This window comes from Kogia breviceps, chromosome 2 (assembly GCF_026419965.1).
Source record: "Kogia breviceps isolate mKogBre1 chromosome 2, mKogBre1 haplotype 1, whole genome shotgun sequence".
Lineage (NCBI taxonomy): Eukaryota > Metazoa > Chordata > Mammalia > Artiodactyla > Physeteridae > Kogia > Kogia breviceps.
In genome coordinates, this window is record NC_081311.1 from 70,475,627 (window position 1) to 70,494,924 (window position 19,298).

Here is a 19,298-nt window from a genome sequence, read left to right on the forward strand (position 1 = left end):
ATAGAACAGGGTCCTACAAAATACATGTCAAACTGCTAGACGTAGACGTAATGAGAGGGAAGGGGGAGGGGAGAGAGCAGAGGAAGAACGGGAGGGTGCCTTACAAAGCGTTCATGTCAGAACATAACAAAGCTCATTTTTAAAAGTGAAATGACTACGCCAATAATACTTTATTATTGGCACAATCTTTCAAACCTCAAGTTTCGTTAAGGAAGGTTAGGCAAGCAAAGTATTCTCCGAGTCTAGGATACTACAACACTGAGACGGACAATTAACAGTGAAGAGAACTCTTATATTTTAAGAAACTAGTTTAATTTGGGTTTCATCTGCACCAAGATGAGACACAGGAAAAAAGTGACTTCTCCATGGTCACCCATCTCATCGTACTTCTGCTAGTTTCATCACTAGACGTGTGAGCCCAGCCCTACCCCCTCAACCCCATTGTCCCCGATTCCCTCAGGAGAGGCGGTATGCTGGTTCGTCCATATTTTTGCCTCTCCCACAATAAACTAAGTCTACGCTTTAAACACACCGAGTGGCTTATACCCAAAAGTTTCACTTGGGTCTTCCTCTTCCCCTTCCCCTCCTGGAACATCAATGGACTCTGCAGAGAGGAGAGTGTTCATGTAGTGCTTTGCAGCCTCTGCTCTGAACGGCGGGCCCGTGCCCCAGAATGGCCGCCGCCAGCCGGCCCGAGCACTTTCCGCGTGTGCCAGCCCAAGAAGGCTGGGAACACATTTAAACCTCACGAGCTCCCTTGTTCTCTTCCACCCTGGTTGTAGGGGTAACTGACTACAAAACACTGAAGAAAACCTTTAACATACCAAAGTAATCGTCTGACAGAATGTCTTCAAATTCATATTCAAAACTTCCAACACAGAAGCTGTACAAAACTTGCTCTTTATCTACCAACCACATTCAACGAAGGTATAAAATACAATTACTTTATTGATTTCTTACAATCAATACTGCCAACCAGCATTACTTCCACTCATGCATCATTAAAAACAAAAGGATATTTCCTTGGTATTTTCAAATGATGCATTGTACAATAAACAAAAAAAGTTAGAACTTAAAATGCACCCTGATTAATTATGTAAACTGGTAATTTTTTTAAAAAGCATAACTAATAATTTGGTTCCTTTCTTCATAAAATGGAAATTTAAATATTTCTCCTGATAGTCTTGAGGTTATCATTATGTTACGAGTAGTGCAAAATGTGGCACACAGTTTCTTCTAGAAAGGTGTGTCTTACACACCTTATTAAACAAAGGAAATGTGCATAACAAGATGCATACAGTCAATGCATGAATAGAAAGCATGTTTCAAATACAAGGTAGCCCCTCAGGCAACCGTTATTATTTAGGTTTTGCATTATCATTTATGGCATTATAGATTAATTACACATAACATACTTTTATACATTTTAACCCTGAAGAAAAATAATTGTTGCTTGAAAAAAATTATTCCAGGTAGCCATTTGGTTTGTATCAGGAGAAAGTGAACCTCCAAGAGTTTAGTATCTGCCAAGTCTGGAATCATTAGCTCAAGTCAGTAAATCCGATGTGCGACATACTTCACAGTGACTGTTTCCAAGTCTTGTCAATGCCTCTTCTCTACAGGATGCTGGATGCAGCATCTCCAGGACACCCTTGCATGTGGTTTTCCCCCCCCCTTTTTTTTTTTTGCTGGATTAACTGTATTACCATATTATTTCCTCTTTTCCACCTCTTCTATGGCCTTCCATTTTAATTATTCATAAGTCCTTTCAGAATATCTTCAGAGAGTTCCATGAGGGGAAGTTCTGGAGATGGAAAATCCAAGGGAGGAAGATTCGGTATTGGAATATCCTTGGCTTTCCCAGTATTTGATGCAAACCTCTGCCAGGTTGAAGAGGCTGTAGCAGTTTCTGCATGTGGTGGCAAGCTCCATAACTCTGACTTTTCTACAAAATCAGCATCTACATCAAGCTCCTTTTCTATCGGGCCTTTTAGAAGTCTGGCCTTTTCAGCCTTTAGCTGTTTATTTTCTCTCTTTAATCTTTCATTCTCAGCCACGAGGAATTCCACATGCCTCTTCAAATCTGCAATTTTGGTTGCCTGCTCTTCTATAATTGTTTTATCATCTTTTGGGGCTTTGCTTCCAATGCACAGCTCTGTTGGCTCGCTCTTCTGCTGAAGTAAAAATAGTAGTGTGTCTGGATCCCTGTCAAAGACCCCCTGAATTTCAGGCAAGTGTTTCTCTGTGGAAGGGCTATAATTCTGAGAGAGTAGGGGGCTCTGGCTGTCTGCGTCCTCAGCAGAGGGTCTGTGAGATGCCTGAAGCTGGGTAGCGGCATCCTTCTCTGTGCTCTGCTGGGCTTTCAATCTTTCCTCCCGCTTTGCCCTCTTCCCTCTCTCCTGGAGGAGGAGGAGCTGTTTCATGTGGCTATCCCTTTGCAATTCCAGTGATAAATGAGCCTATTACACAGAAGGAAAGGTACAATTTAACATTTTAAGTCACTTCAGTAATGTCTGGTAAATACTATTTCAGTATCTTCTTTTCTGAATAACCCAATAGCACTTAAAATTTTTTATTTATACTGTTTGCAATTCAATAGAACCTCAAACACTTTTCAGAGTAACTAAATCTTTCTAGATAAGCTAACATTTTCATTCATAAACAAAATACCATTCAAGAAGTCAGAAGAAGTCCTATTCCAGTTCCAATCGACATGGTAAATTAGACCGTTTTTGAATGTGCCTTTCCCCTCTGCAATGCTATTTGTACTCACCTTAAAATCAGAAAACTTTCCTATTTAGACTTTAATTCTACAACTAGCTAAAGTCCCAACACAGGTCTACATTACATGGCTAACACAAGCAGTTCTGGACAGTCAAAGGGAAGTACACAGAATGCAACACAACTTTTAAGTTCTCTTCGTTCAGTCTGAGGAACTGGTATCTTTTCCCTGCCACTGACATCCCCTCAGATCTCCTTAATTCAATGAAACAAACATTTACCAAGTAACTCCTGTGGACCTGCCACTTTTATAATCAGGAAATCACCTTTGGATAAAGATGTAGCTTTGTATAAAGGTATTTTAAAAAGCTAAGCAGGCCCTCCCCAGACACAGAAGACAATTTAAAGCCATTGGTGAAACAAATTTAAAAGTACCAGAACTGCTTAGGAATTCAGGAAAAGACAGGTCTGGATTTAAATTATCTTTGACAAGCAAAGGGAAGGCCAACTGGTTTCCCCTGGGCCAGGCCTGCTTACGTGAGCTCATGGTCAAATGAGCTAATGATCAGGAAAGGCGCTAACAAGTCTCTAAAGGACACGCCTGGCAATCTAAGGTCTGTTAGAAACCCCTAGAAAAGAGGACAGCAGTTTCTGCATGCCATCAACAGCCATTCACTTAGTTTTATTTTTTATTTTATACTGGAGTATAGTTGACTGACAAAGTTGTGTTAGTCTCAGGTGGATAGCAAAGTGATTCAGTTATACATGAATTTATACTTTCTCAGATTCTTTTCCCATTTAGGTTATTACAGAGTACTGAGTAGAGTTCCCTGTGCTATACAGTAGGTTTTTGATTATCTATTTTATATATGTATAATATGTATATGTTAATCCCAACAGTTCATTTAGTTTTAATTTCCTTTCTGAAGTACTCATCTCTTCCCCATTTTATGTATTTTTGACTGCAGTGTTTGTGAGGAGCACAATGCTTTATTTTATACACAATTCAAGTCTCCACAAGAAAATCCTTCTAACCCTTGTTGAAAATATTAAAGTGTCTTACCTGCTCAGACTGTGTCAGCTTCATAGCTTCAGAAAGATACGCTGGTTAAAAAACAAAGAGACACATTAATATATGTGTCGCCATTTTATTATTAAAAGGTCAAACAAAGAGTTTTAATACTCCTCATATGACAAAGAGAACTGGTCTTAGAAGCAATTCCGCTACAGTTATCCTATTCCTAAAAAGGATTTTTTTTTAAAAAAGGATTCTTAACTTCTCCATAAAACGTATCAGTGGTAATCAAATGTACATATTCCATACTTCACCTTGGAGGGACTGGTTCTTTTAAATCCATGTAGATTTCACAGTTAAGGAAGTAAAGATGGCATAATCAGAAAAATAGAATTAGGTAGGATTAAAATTAAACAAGAACCTATCAAAATCCTATTACTCAAATTATGCTCACAAAAATATCAAGATATTGACTATCAATGACTTTTTACCCACATGAATACCTAGACTATCATTTTGGTGTCCTATAGAAATACTTTATTGAATTGTTTCTGAGCTATACTATCAGCCTACTGTGAATCTGGCAGTTAAAAGAACTCATTGACATATTTATAAGTAGTAGTTACACACAGTATTAGGACATTTATGAAAATGACAAAGGGTCAACAACTCAATTAACTTCTCTCTCTAATCTTATGATAAGTTTCCTAGATGACTTAATTTGTTTGAATTTAAATAGTCACTGTAAAACTCCGTAACTTTCCTCTCTAAGCTGACTGCTAGAACGCTTAAGGCCATGTTCCCCTTCAAGAACTCATGATGCATTTTGTGAACTATACTCCCAGTCTTCCCCCATTTTATCTTTCTACGGATTTTATATTTCGTTGTATTCCTCTGTAAGCTCTTTTATATCTTGCTGGAACAAGATGGGGTATAAATAACAAGTATTATTAATAATAGGTCATGTCCAATTAATCCCCATTTTTTATCTCTTGCTCACTATAAACTTTTTGGCATCTCTCATACATTAACTTCCTTTTTGCCTTTTCTCCATTACTACAGGCACTGCTTTCTGTCTAATCTTAATCCAAATATTTTAATGATTTTCTGAGTTCATCACTTAGAACTGTTGTCTGCCAGGTTCTATCACAGTCTTTAAGACAGACTAACTGGATGCTCCCTCCACATCAGAAAACAGAGTTGGTTATACGGCCTATGCTCCAGCCATACCTACACTTATCCCTCAACTTTTTGTCTTACTAATAAGCCTGTATAACTGCATACAGATGACTTCTTTTCCTTTTGTTCATGTGCAAGTCTGAGACATTGTTTCTCTTACAGTGATAGTGTGGATTTCCCTAGACATCCCTCCCATTATTCTGTGTACATTTGCCTCCCTGTCTGAAATACAGTTTGCTTTAAATCCAGTTTCTTAACACATAGAACAGTTTTACAAAACCAAGCTTAACCCAAATGCAGTGCCTCCCTTTGTAGAACCTTGAAACTATAACACGACAGAAGAAAATACCCAAGGACACCTAGTTCCCAAAGCTCAGAGAAGTCAAAAAGAGTCACACTGTCATTTAAATTATTTCCCAAATTTCATCTTAAAATCTGGGTCTTAAAAGTTATTTTAAAAGAAAAAAAAATTTTAATCTGACTGCATGGTAATGAGTTTACCCCAGAGCCACAACAGGAACAAATGCCTACCAAGACAGAAATGTAGGCAGAGAATACTTATCTCAGAAATATTTAGCAATGCGTTTAAACTGCTTTCTTCAATTATGATACAAGGCTAATATTTGAAGTAAATACTAAGTAAATGATGAGGAAAAGGAATTAAGAAAATCTGAAGAATCTATCACTTCTTAAAATAATAACATTTACTATCAAATACATATAAACAATGTACTCTGAGGTCTGCTCATCTTCTGAAAAGTTCATTTTGAGTTCTAAGCATTGTTAATGCCTATGATTAACTTCCCATTTAAGCTTTTGCTCTTTTTGCTGTCTGTGAAAAAAACGAAATCCACCTAGAAACTGGACTGCATTAAGACTGGTAAGGGAGGACTTCCCTGGTGGTGCAGTGGTTAAGAATCGCCTGCCAATGCAGGGGACATGGGTTCAAGTCCTGGTCCAGGAGGATCCCACATGCCACAGAGCAACTAAGCCCGTGTGCCACAGCTACTGAGCCCGAGCGCCACAACTACTGAAGCCTACGTGCCTAGAGCCTATGCTCTACAACGAGAAGCCCACACACTTCAACAAAGAGTAGCCCCCATTCGCTGCAACTAGAGAAAGCCCGTGTGCAGCAACAAAGACCCAATGCAGCCAAAAATAAAATAAATATATATATTTTTAAAAGACTGATAGGGGCTTCCCTTGTGGCACAGTGGTTGAGAGTCCACCTGCCGATGCAGGGGACACAGGCTCGTGCCCCCTTCCAGGGAGATCCCACATGCGGCTGCGCCCGTGAGCCATGGCCGCTGAGCCTGCGCGTCCGGAGCCTGTGCTCCGCAACGGGAGAGGCCACAGCAGTGAGAGGCCCGCGTACTGCAATAAAACAAAACAAAAAACAAAACAAAACAGAAAGACTGATAAGGGAGAGTTATAGAAAACCAGTTACAGCTGCTAATCAAGGGTTTAAAGCAATAGATTCTTCTAACAATGCTGAATTCTTGCTAGTTTATGGCTTCTTAACTTTTCTTCAATACAGAGTGGTAAAAATGTGTACACCTCCTCCTCCCTACCTCCAGCCAGATTTAGACAGCTTTTTCCTTCTGGATTGGGTATCTCAGTTTATCAAGTAACCTCTTTATTTCTACACATTTACAAAACACTATCAGAACACTACAAAGTATAGAGGATATGAGTCCTTAGCTGTGTAGTCTCGGGTGAACTGTCTCAGAATCTCCTCTGATCTTTGACAGAGGCCCCTTCTTTTGCCCTGAAATTCTCTCATTTCAGGCTTTCATCCCACCAGTCTTTCTCAGATGATGACCTTTCCCTGTTTTGTCTCTAAAATGATTTCCAAATACTAAGTTCCTTCCTCTCAGGATACATTTACATACATACCTCCCCAAACACCTCTGTTCGAGCCCTAGGTGTAAGTCAATTTAGAAAACACTGAGCTCATTCTAACCACATTAATTTTCAAACTAGCACTACATGCACAGCTCTACTCTGAAACACAACACAAGGCTATTTTTAACTAAGTCTAAACTCCAAATCAAATCCACTGGGTGGGATTAACTAATCACACTTAAAGTTGTATCTCCATAATTAGAGCTAATGGGATCCAACAGACTGCCTTTATCTTTTCTACCCCTGAGAAAGTCACAGAATTTAGATACAGAGAAAGGGAGAGAAGAATTTAAAAGCCCAACATTAATTTTAAGTCTTCAAATAAAGACAGGGATGCAGGCTAGGAATGAAAGAAACTTCTCTCTCTTTTATGTATTCAGAATATCCTACCAATCAAGAGACACTGATTTGGGAAAGCAAATGTTCTCCTTACTTGCTGCAAGTAATAAATCCTTCCTTCCCTGGGGGGGTGGGGGGGGGATATCCTACCAATCAACACACAACTTAATGCTAATCAGTCTGTTATTTATGTGTAACCATGATGACTCTGGATTATTTAACTAAATGTATCATTTCACTGCAGCATTCATGGTTTTTTTAAAAATAAGGTAGTACATTTTTATAGTGATTACAAATTTAACAATTTGATTCACAACAAAATATGGCTTATGAAAGATTTAAAGAGCACTAGCTGCCAAGTTTAATGTTGTCTAAAGCTCCCATGAAATTCACCATAAAAATCCACAAAGATTTATGGGATACATACAATGCATTCAGCCCTACAGCTGAAGGGGTACACTTCAGTAGCAAAACTTCAAAAATAAGACTTGAAATTTTCTCTGAAAATTACTGACTTGTAGGCAAAAAATCACTGACATAGAAGGACTTAATCGAAACCAGTATCCACTGTGTTGTTTTTCAGCAGTGAGGCAACACAGGAGGGGCAGCCTCTGCCAGGAAAAAGCAGGACTTGGATCATGATACTGGCCTAGAGGGGAGGAAAGCGCCTTCCTCCAGCATAAAGAGTACGGGGCTCGCTCTAAGAGAGGCAGCCACTCCACTGTAGGATGAAGCACCCCCGCCCCGAAGCTTTTAGGCTACTCAGCTAACAGAAACCAGTCTGTACAAACAGACCCTGAAGATCTATTTCTGAGTTCAACATATGCTAGCTTGTATGACTGGGATAAAATTAGGTGTTTGATAAGAATCCAGTAATTGTAAACTTCATACCTAAAAGAAGGTCATCAGCAGCATGATACTATAGGCATGAATGTATAGATGAAACATTCAGAAGGGAAGCTAAAGAAAGACCACAGGAAAGAGTTTCAATGGATTTTGCATTATCAGCATCTTAGAAAACAGAAACTCAGTGAAAATTAATTGGCTGGAATTAAATGTTATTACTTTCAAAACCCAAAAAGGCTAAATATTTGAAATCCAGACTCCTTCTCTATAACAACTAAGATGAACTGACAGATACTTCTTGGAATTAACTTCTGTCTTTGGGGATCTTCAGGCTCAGAAAGCTGTGTCCAGGAATCATTTACGAATATGGCATATGCAATCTTCTTGATTTAGAAAGACTGGGTTAGGAGGAGCTGGAAAATCTAACACACTCACTTGAAAAATAATCCAAGCTGTGTTCCAGTGGGTCAGTAGTATCAACCTGGTATATGCAGGGCAACAACACATCATTACTCTTGTGACTTTCATTCTAAATAATGTGTTGAGAGACACTGGAAAAAAAAGAAACTGTCCTGCAGTTTTAGACGCAGTACTTCTTAAAAAGAATACTCACCTGCAGCCTTTTTGTGACAAGAAATAGCCTCTTCGTATTTCCCTGCAGCTAATAAACGATCTGCTCGTCTGCTCTGTTGATGAGCCTGGAAGACAAACATTCCTGAGTTCCTCTTACTTAAAAAAAAAAAAAAAAAAAAAACAAAACTTTTAAGAAGATATAATGCTGTTTGTTGCCACACATCAAACCATTACATACAGCTGTATCTAAAACTGGGGAAACCTAATGGGTAGTATCTGAAAGGGCTGGCAACTTCTCTCAACTCTACTAATAAACAATCAAAGTTAACTTAACACCAGGCACCAACTCCTTCAGGGAACATTCTTCAGAGATAAACCAAGGGTTAACATCAAATTGTTACTCAAAATGTATATTTTATTGATTTTTAACTCATTCTTCCTGTTCAACATTAAAGTTGCTATTTATGTTTTCAAGATAAAAAATGTGTACATTATACAGTTAAGCAATTAATGATACCAATATTTAATGTTATGGTGGAGATCTTTTGAGGTACAACTCACCAAAACAACAAACTCAAAGTACTGAAAGCAAATGGATTAAATAAGTAGTCATTGGTCTCCTTACATTTGTGTTACATTTAAGAACTATTACAATGTTGTGAATGTGCTTCATCTCTTACATAAGAAGGTCCATAGACTCATAGTGGTCACATATCTTACATAAGGTTATACAGTTAGCAGGCAAGGAGAAAGCCATGGTCAGCTGAAGTCTTCTAACTAGTGTTAATGTCTTCCTCACTAACAAACTCACAGATAATTTAGCAAAGCTGCTTAAAGTAAAAAAGCACTCTACATCTATGTCCACAGCAGCATTATTCAGAATAATCAAAAGGTGGAAGCAACCAAAGCATCCATCAATAGATGAATGAACAAAATGTGGTACATACACACGATGTAAAATTACTCAGCCTGAAGAGGGAGGAAACTGACACATGCTACAGCATGAACTTTGAGGACTTTAAGCTAATAATGAAATATATAATGAGCCACTTGCAAAAAGACAAATACTGTATGATCCCACTTAATGAGGTATCTAAAGTAGTCAATCTCACAGAAACTGAAAGTAGAAAGGATGGTTGCCAGAGATTCAGGGGAGAGAAAAGTGGGAAGTTGCTGTTCAATGGGTGTAGAGTTTCAGTTTTACAAGATGAAAAAGTTCTGGACATCTGCTGCACAACAATGTGAATATTCTTAACACTACTGAACTGTACACTTAAAAATTATAGACGGCAAATTTGGGAGTTCCCTGCTGGTCTAGTGGTTGGGATTCAGTGCTTTCACTGCCATGGCCCAGGTTCAATCCCTGGTTGGGGAACTGAACTTCCTGCAAGCCACATGATGCAACCAAAATTTTTTTTTTAATTAAAAATTTTAAAAAATTATAGACAGAATTGTTTTGGTTTTTTTTGTTTGTTTTTTGGGGTTTTTTTTTTTTGCGGTACGCGGGCCTCTCACTGTTGTGACCTCTCCTGTTACGGAGCACAGGCTCCGGACGCGCAGGCTCAGCGGCCATGGCTCACGGGCCCAGCTGCTCTGTGGCATGTGGGATCTTCCCGGACCAGGGCACAAACCTGTGTCCCCTGCATCAGGAGGCGGACTCTCAACCACTGAGCCACCAGGGAAGCCCCTAGACAGAAAATTTTATGTGTACTTTACCTCAGTATTTTTTTTAAAAAAGCAAAAATCAAATCTGTGTGTCAGGTGTGAAATGATTTGTGTTGAATGTTTTTCAAAAAATGTGCCACTGATGCCTCACAAAAATACTTCAGAAAATCACTTTCTTAACTGTGAGATTAGAAATATTTGCAAGTTTACAAATCATGCTCAGTGTAAAACAAAGGTGAAGACAAAAGTAGGGAACAGTACACTTCTAGCAATGAATGCTGTTTACATTTTCCCCATTTCTATTTTTGTAAGGAAGAGGCAAGCAACACTCTTAAAAGCAAGATTATTCCTTTCAATTGTTTCAGAGGCTTTTTATTCTTTAAATAGTAATTAAACAAACTTTTTCTCTAAGTCTCAATTTATTCCTAAAAATAATGGATAACCAGAAATGACTAAGAGCTTAAAATATAATTTTAACCATGGAGTCCTGGATTTGAACAAAAAACATGTTCTTAACACAGGAGTATTACATAGTATCCAGAAATGATACAGATCTTTTGGGGAGAGAATGTACATAATGAAGAAAGGTAAGTTATGATCAACATGATTCCTCTAAGGAACGTATTCTGAGCATATAGCTAAAGCAAGTGACAATCAACAAGGTTCTAGGCACAGGAAAAAAAAAATGAAAGAATCTGCATATGCCTTCACCTTTCTAAGCTTTGAAAGAAGCCTTATTTAAGAGACAATCTTCTCTGAAATCCCAAAGTACTTCCTAACTAGGATGGCACAGTGCAGACATAGCCCTACCAAGAACCTGGGGCACTGGGCTCAAGTCCTCGTAATCCCACTAAACCAGCCAAGTTATCTCATCCTTCAGGGCCTGTTCCCTCACCTGTAAAATGATGTAGTTAGATCTGTGCTTCGCAAGTTTTAACGGAATCCAAATCACTGGGTAATCTGGTTAAAATGCACGATTCAGAAGGGCTTGAGATTCTACCCAGGTGAAGCTGAAGCCACTGGCTCCTGGACACACTTTGAGAAGCAGGGATGAGATGCTCTCTGAGGTTACCTTATTCTAACACTGCCTCTAGTCTGTCCAATGACACTAATCATTTTCTACCTTGTACTATATTTACGAAGCTCCCTAGTTAAACTTCAAGTTCCACAATAGTAGAATAAATTTTTTTCTTTTTCATATCCTTTTCCATTATGGTTTATTACAGGATACTGAATATAGTTCCCTGTGCTATACAGTAGGACCTTGTTGGTTATCTATTTTACGTATACTACTGTGTGTCTGCTAATCCCAAACTTCCCCATCCTTTCCCCTTTGGTAACCACAAATTTGTTTTCTATGTCCGTGAGTTTGTTTCTGTTTTGTTAATAGGTTCATTTGTATCATATTTTAGATTCCACATATAAGTGATATCATATGGTATTTGTCTTCCTCTGACTTACTTAAGTATAATAATCTTGAGGTACGTCCATGTTACTGAAAATGGCATTATTTCACTTCTTTATGGCTGAGTAATATTCCATGTGTATATATAACACCACATCTTTATCTATTCATCTGTCGATGGACATGTAGGCTGTTTCCATGTCTTGTCTATTGTGAATAGTGCTGCTATGAACACAGGGGTGCATATATCTTTTTGAATTGGAGTTTTGCCCAGATATATGCCCAGGAGTGGAATTGCTGGATCATATGTTAACTCTATTTTTAGTTCAAGGAACCTCCATACTGTTTTCCATAGTAGCTGCACCAACTTAACATTCCTACCAACAGTGCAGAAGGATTCCCTTTTCTCTACATCCTCTCCAGCATTTGTTATTTGTATACTTTTTAATGATGGCCATTCTGACTGGTGTTAGGTGGTACCTCATTATGGCTTTGATTTGCATTTTTCTAATAATTAGTGATCTTGAGCATCTTTACATGTGCCTATTGGCCATCTATATGTCTTTGGAGAACTGTCTATTTGGGTCTTCTGCCCATTTTTTGATTGGGCTGTTTAATTTTTTGTTATTGAGTTGCATCAGCTGTTTAATTATTTTGGAAATTAAGCCCTTCTCAGTCACATAGTTTGTAAGTATTTTCTCTCATTCTGTAGGCTGTCCTTCTGTCTTGTTTATGATTCCTTTGCTATGCAAAAGCTTCTGTGTAATTAGGTCCCATTTGTTTATTTTTGCTTTTATTTCTATTGCCTTGGAAGACTGCCCTAGGAAAACACTGCCACTTCAGCAAATGTTTTGCCTATGTTTAAGTCTTAAAGTTATTTTGAGTTTATTTTTGTCTATGGTGTGAGAATAAACTTTTTCTTTAACACCAAAGAAACAAAAAGTTCTCAAGTGGTAGGAACAGGACCTCATGGCTCTTCCAACTCCCCCAAAACTTCCCCATGTAAAATCCAATCTCTGATCACTCTGCCAACTCAGGAGTTAATCTCGTTTTAAAACACACACCTACTTTAGGTTATCTGGCACCACAGCAATCAAATTCCCTATTAAAAAATACAGGTCCTACACCAAGTTCTTGTTAGACACCCAGCACATGCCAACTGCCTAGGTTCAAATCTCAGCTTGAGGACTTATTAGACACCTGAACTTGGCTTTCTTAACTTCCTGCCCAAGTTTTCTCACCTTTAAAATGAGAATGTTGTGAAAATTAAATGAGTCAAAAGACAGTAAAAGCACGAGAAGTATCTACCACCATAAAGCTTCCAATGTGATTGAGGAGATTAGACTAAACTGCATTCTTTTCCAATTAAAGATACTGTACAAAACTTATTTTTGTAGTAATTCTTATTTTTAAAACAATCTTTAAAGATCTTTAATATTAAAATTGATCTCTTTACATACTGTTCTTGGCAGAACCACAGCATTAAAAGTATTAAATCCATATGCTTCTTTGGTGATTCAAAATAAAACAGGAACAAGAAGCAACTGAAATGGGAACGTTGGTTAGGGATTCTAAAAGTTTGGGCACTGATATTTTATAATTCTGATAACATGTTTTTCTCTTCTGCCAATTACTTCAAGATGCACTAAAATTTTATGGGGAAGGTTTTATCTCAATACTTCGTTCAAAAATGCTAAAAGACAACAAATGCTGGAGAGGGTGTGGAGAAAAGTGAACCTTCTTGCACTGTTGGTGGGAACGTAAATTGATACAGCCACTATGGAGAACAGTACAGACGTTCCTTAAAAAATTAAAAATAGAATTACCGTATGACCCAGCAATCCCACCACTGGGCATATACCCAGAGAAAACAGTAATTCAAAAAGACACATGCACGCCAATGTTCACTGCAGCACTATTTACAATACCCAGGTCATGGAAGCAACCTAAATACCCATCGACAGACGAATGGATAAAGAAGATGTGGGATAAAGAAGATGTGGTACATACATACAATGGAATATTAGCCATAAAAAGGAACGAAACTGGGTCATTTGTAGAGACGTGGATTGACCTAGAGACTGTCAGACAGAGTGAAGTAAGTCAGAAAGAGAAAAACAAATACCGTATATTAACGCATATATGTGGGATCTAGAAAAATGGTACAGATGAACTGGTTTGCAAGGCAGAAATAGAGACACAGATGTAGCGAACAAACGTATGGATGCCAAGGGGGCAAAGTGGGGGTGGGTGATGATTTGGGAGATTGGGAGTGACATATATACACTAATATGTATAAAATACATAACTAATAAGAACCTGCAGTACAGCACAGGGATCTCCACTTCACTGTACAGTAGAAACTAACACAACACTGTAAAACAACTATACCTCAACAACAACAACAAAAAGATAAAAGACAATATAGGTCTTTATGAGTGATATCACTAACAATTCAAATAATGTTTAAGCCAAGAATGTATCTATTTTGGGTACTAACCCAAACAAATAAAGTAAATTTTATTTATTTTCTTCTTAAAGTTTATCAGGAAACTTAGGACAGAAAAGGTAACTTAACACTCTTCATGAATTTCAACTCCAGGAGCACCTAAATATTTAAGACAAATATTAAGAGACCTAAAGGAAGAAACAGACAGCAATGTAATTACAGGAGACTTTAATACCCCACTTACATCAATAGATAGATCATCCAGACCAAAAAAAAAAAGTAAGGAAACACAGGCCCTAAATGACATATTAGACAAGATGGAACAAATATATACAGAACATTCCATCCAAAAGCAACAAAATACACATTCTTCAAGTGCTCATGGAACATTCTCCAGGATAGATCGTAGGTCAGACCACAAAACAAGTCTTAATAACGTGGCCCGGGTTCAATCCCTGGTTGGGGAACTAACCAACTGCACAAACAAAAAACACACAAAAATACACAGAAACCAAAAATGAAAAGATGTTTCAACTGGTAACACAGAAATACAAAGGCTAATAAGAGACTATTATGAACAACTATATGCCAACAAATTGGGCAACCTAGAAGAAACAGATAAATCCCTAGAAACACAAAACTGTCTAAGACCAAATTCTGAAAAAACAAAATCTGAACAAACCGATCACAGACATACCTTGGAGATATCTCAAGCTCAGTTCCAGGCCACCGCAATAAAGTGAATACTGGAATAAAATGAGTCACACAAATTTTTTGGTTTCCCAATACAACTAAAAGTTATGTTGGGACTTCCCTGGTAGTCCAGTGGTTAAGACCCCAAGCTCCCAACACAGGGGGCCCATATTCACTCCCTGGTCAGGGAACTAGATCCCACATGCTGCAACTAACAGCCAGTATACTGCAGCTAAAAAAGGTCCCACAAGCCGCAAGTAAAAGATCCACATGCGGAAACAAAGATCCCACGTGCCACAACTAAGACCCAGTGCAGCCAAATAAAGAAATAAATATTTTTTAAGTAAATAAATAAAAGTTATGTTTACACGACACTGTTGTCTATTAAGTGTGCATTATGTCTAAAAAAAACAATGTACATTCCTTAATTTGAAAATAATGCAGTTGGAACAATGGTGCCAATAAGACACAGGGTAGTCATAAACCTTCAATTTGTAAAAAAAAAAAAAAAAAAAGCAACATCTGCAAAGTGCAATAAAGCAAAGCACAATAAAATGAGGTACACCTGTACTGGTATGGAGACTGAATTAGTAAACACAAATTTCACAACAAACAAAAATCCAGGACCAGACAGCTTCACTGGTGAATCCTACCAAAAATTCAAAGAATTAATACCAATGCTCCTCAAAGTCTTCCAAAAACTAGAAGCATAGGAACACTTCCAAACTTATTTTACAAGGCCAGCATTACCGATATCAAACCAGACAAGGACACCACATGGAAAAAAAAAAAGCTAGAGGCCAATATCCCTGATGAACACAGATACAAAAATCCTCAGCAAAATACTAGCAAATCAAGTGGGATTTATTCCAGGGACACAAGGATGGTTCAACAAATCAAACTTATCCAAAAACCAATGCGATGACACATTATCAAAATGAGGAATAAAAATCATGAGCAAGGGGAGCAACCAAGATGGCGGAGTAGAAGGACGTGCTCTCACTCGCTCTTGTGAGAACACCAGAATCACAACCACCTGTTGGACAATCGTCGACAGAAAGACACTGGAACTCACCAAAAAAGATACCCCACATCCAAAGACAAAGGAGAAGCCACAATGAGACGGTAGGAGGGGGGCAATCACAGTAAAATCAAATCCCATAACTGCTGGGTGGGTGACTCACAGATTGGAGAACACTTATACCACAGAAGTCCACTCACTGGAGTGAAGGTTCTGAGCCCCACGTCAGGCTTCCCAACCTGGGGGTCTGGCAACAGGAGGAGGAATTCCTAGAGAATCAGACTTTGAAGCCTAGTAGGAATTGACTGCAGGACTTTGACAGGACTGGAGGAAACAGAGACTCCACTCTTGGAGGACACACACAAAGTAGTGTGTGCATCGGGACCCAGGGGAAGCAGCAGTGACCCCAGGGGAGACTGAATCAGACTTACCAGCTAGTGTTGGAGGGCCTCCTGCAGAGGTGGCGGGTGGCTGTGACTTACCATCAGAACAAGGACACTGGTAGCAGAAATTCTGGGAAGTACTCCTTGGCATGAGCCGTCCCAGAGTCTGTCATCAGCCCCACCAAAGAACCCAGGTAGGCTCCAGTGTTGGGTTGCCTCAGGCCATAAAACCAACAGGGAGGGAACCCAGCCCCACCCATCAACAGTCAAATGGATTAAGCTTTTACTGAGCTCTGCCCACCAGGGCAACAGTCAGCTCTACCCACCACCAGTCCTTCCATCAAGCCTCTTAGATAGCCTCAACGACCAGAGGGCAGACAGCAGAAGAAAGAAGAAGTACAATCCTGCAGCCTGTGGAACAAAAACCACATTCACAGAAAGACACACAAGATGAAAAGGCAGAAGGCTATGTACCAGATGAAGGAACAAGATAAAACCCCAGAAAAACAAATAAATCAAGTGGAGATAGGCAACCTTCCAGAAAAAGAATTCAGAATAATGATAGTGAAGATAATCCAGGACCTTGGAAAAAGAATGGAGGCAAAGACCGAGAAGATGCAAGAAATGCTTAACAAAGACCTAGAAGAATTAAAGAACAAACAAACAGAGATGAACAATACAATAACTGCAATGAAAACTACACTAAAAGGAATCAATAGCAAAATAACTGAGGCAGAAGAATGGATAAGTGACCTGCAAAACAGAATGGTGGAATTCACTGCTGCAGAATAAAGAAAAAAGAATGAAAGAAATGAAGACAGCCTAAGAGACTTCCGAGACAACATTAAAAGCAACAACATTCACATTATAGGGGTCCCAAAAGGAGAAGAGAGAGAGAAAGGACCACAGAAAATATGTGGAAAGATTATAGTCAAAAACTTCCCTAACACGGGAAAGGAAATAGCCACCCAAGTCCAGGAAGTGTGGCAAGCCCCATACAGGATAAACCCAGGAGAAACACGCCAAGACACACAGTAATCAAACTGGCAAAAATTAAAGAAAAATTATTGAAAGCAGCAAGGAAAAAAAGACAAATAACATACAAGGGAACTCCCATAAGCGTAACTGCTGATTTCTCAGCAGGAACTCTACAAGCCAGAAGGGAGTGGCATGATAAACTTAAAGTGATGAAAGGGAAGAACCTACAACCAAGATTACTCTACCCAGCAAGGATCTCATTCAGATTCGATGGAAAAATCAAAAGCTTTACAGACAAGCAAAAGCTAAGAGAATTCAGCCCAACCAAACCAGCTCTACAACAAATGCTAAAGGAACTTCTCTAAGTGGGAAACACAAGAGAAGAAAAGGACCTACAAAAACAAACCCAAAACAATTAAGAAAATAATGGTCATAGGAACACACATATCAATAATTACCTTAAACATGAATGGATTAAATGCTCCAACCAAAAGACACAGGCTTGCTGAATGGATACAAAAACAAGACCCATATATATGCTGTCTACAAGAGATCCACTTCAGACCTAGGGACACATACAGACTGAAAGTGAAGGGATGGAAAAAGATATTCCATGCAAATGGAAATCAAAAGAAAGCTGGAGTAGCTATACTCATATCACATAAAATAGACTTTAAAATAAAAAATGTTACAAGAGACAAAAAAGGACACTACATAATGATCAAGGGATCAATCCAAGAAGAAGAAATAACAATTATAAAAATATATGCACCCAACATAGGAGCACCTCAATACATAGGGAACTGCTAACAGCTATAAAAGAGGAAATCAAGAGTAACACAATAATAGTGGGGGACTTTAATACCTCATTTACACCAATGGACAGATCATCCAAAATAAAAATAAAGAAAAAGAAGCTTTAAATGACACAATAGACCAGATAGACTTAATTGATATTTATAGGACATTCCAACCAAAAACAGCAGGTTACACTTTCTTCTCAAGGGCACACGGAACATTCTCTAGGATAGATCACATCTTCGGTCACAAATCAAGCCTCAGTTTTTTTTTTTTTTTTTTTTTTTTTTTTTGCGGTATGCGGGCCTCTCACTGTTGTGGCCTCTCCCGTTGCGGAGCACAGGCTCCGGACGCACAGGCCCAGCGGCCATGGCTCACGGGCCCAGTCGCTCCGCGGCACGTGGGATCCTCCCGGACCAGGGCACGAACCCGTGTCTCCCGCATCGGCAGGCGGACCCTCAACCACTGCGCCACCAGGGAAGCCCAAGCCTCAGTTTTAATTTAAGAAAATTGAAATAATATCAAGCATCTTTTCCTACCACAATGCTATGAGATTAGAAATGAATTACAGGGAAAAATACCGTAAAAAACACAAACACATAGAGGCTAAACAATACGTTACTAAATAACCAAGCGATCACTGATGAAATCAAAGAGGAAATCAAAAAATACCTAGAGACAAATAACAATGAAAACACGACGATCCAAAACTTACGGGATGCAGCAAAAGCATTTCTAAGAGGGAAGTTTATAGCTATACAAGCCTACCTAAAGAAACAAGAAAAATCTCAAGTAAACAATCTAATGTTACACCTAAAGGAACTAGAGAAAGAAGAACAAACAAAATCCAGAGTTAGCAGAAGGAAAGAAACCATAAAGATCAGAGCAGAAATAAATGGAATAGAAACAAAGAAAACAATAGCAAGGACCAATAAAACTAAAAGCTGGTTCTTTGAGAAGATAAACAAAACTGATAAACCATTAGCCAGACTCATCAAGAAAAAGAGGGAGAGGACTCAAATCAATAAAATTAGAAATCAAAAAGGAGAAGTTACAACAGACACCGCAGAAATACAAAGCATCCTAAGACACTACAAGCAACTCTATGCCAATAAAATGAACAACCTGGAACAGATGAACAAATTCTTAGAAAGGTATAACCTTCGAAGACTGAACCAGGAAGAAACACAAAATATAAACAGACCAATCACAAGTAATGAAATTGAAACTGTGATTAAAAATCTTCCAACAGGGCTTCCCTGGTGGGGCAGTGGTTAAGAATCCACCTGCCAATGCAGGGGACACGGGTTCGAGCCCTGGTCCAGGAA

At 38.7% G+C, this 19,298-nt stretch overlaps 1 protein-coding gene across 5 annotated transcripts in view; it reads right to left on the bottom strand.

The window, feature by feature from the left end:
* Positions 1-19,298, bottom strand: part of NRBF2 (nuclear receptor binding factor 2) — a 74,620-nt gene that overhangs the window by 40,420 nt on the left and 14,902 nt on the right. Inside the window, exons 2-4 of one of the 5 annotated variants that reach the window (XM_067025534.1) lie at positions 8,619-8,703; positions 3,785-3,825; positions 1,707-2,459 (exon numbers count right to left, since the gene is read on the bottom strand). In XM_067025534.1, the coding sequence (XP_066881635.1) occupies positions 1,749-2,459; positions 3,785-3,825; positions 8,619-8,703 (837 nt within the window). In that variant the 3' untranslated portion in view covers positions 1,707-1,748. Of the gene's footprint in view, positions 1-824; positions 2,460-3,784; positions 3,826-8,050; positions 8,115-8,618; positions 8,704-19,298 lie in introns of those variants that run through there. The other 4 variants (XM_067025533.1, XM_059055380.2, XM_067025535.1 and 1 more) reach the window with 4 other exon arrangements.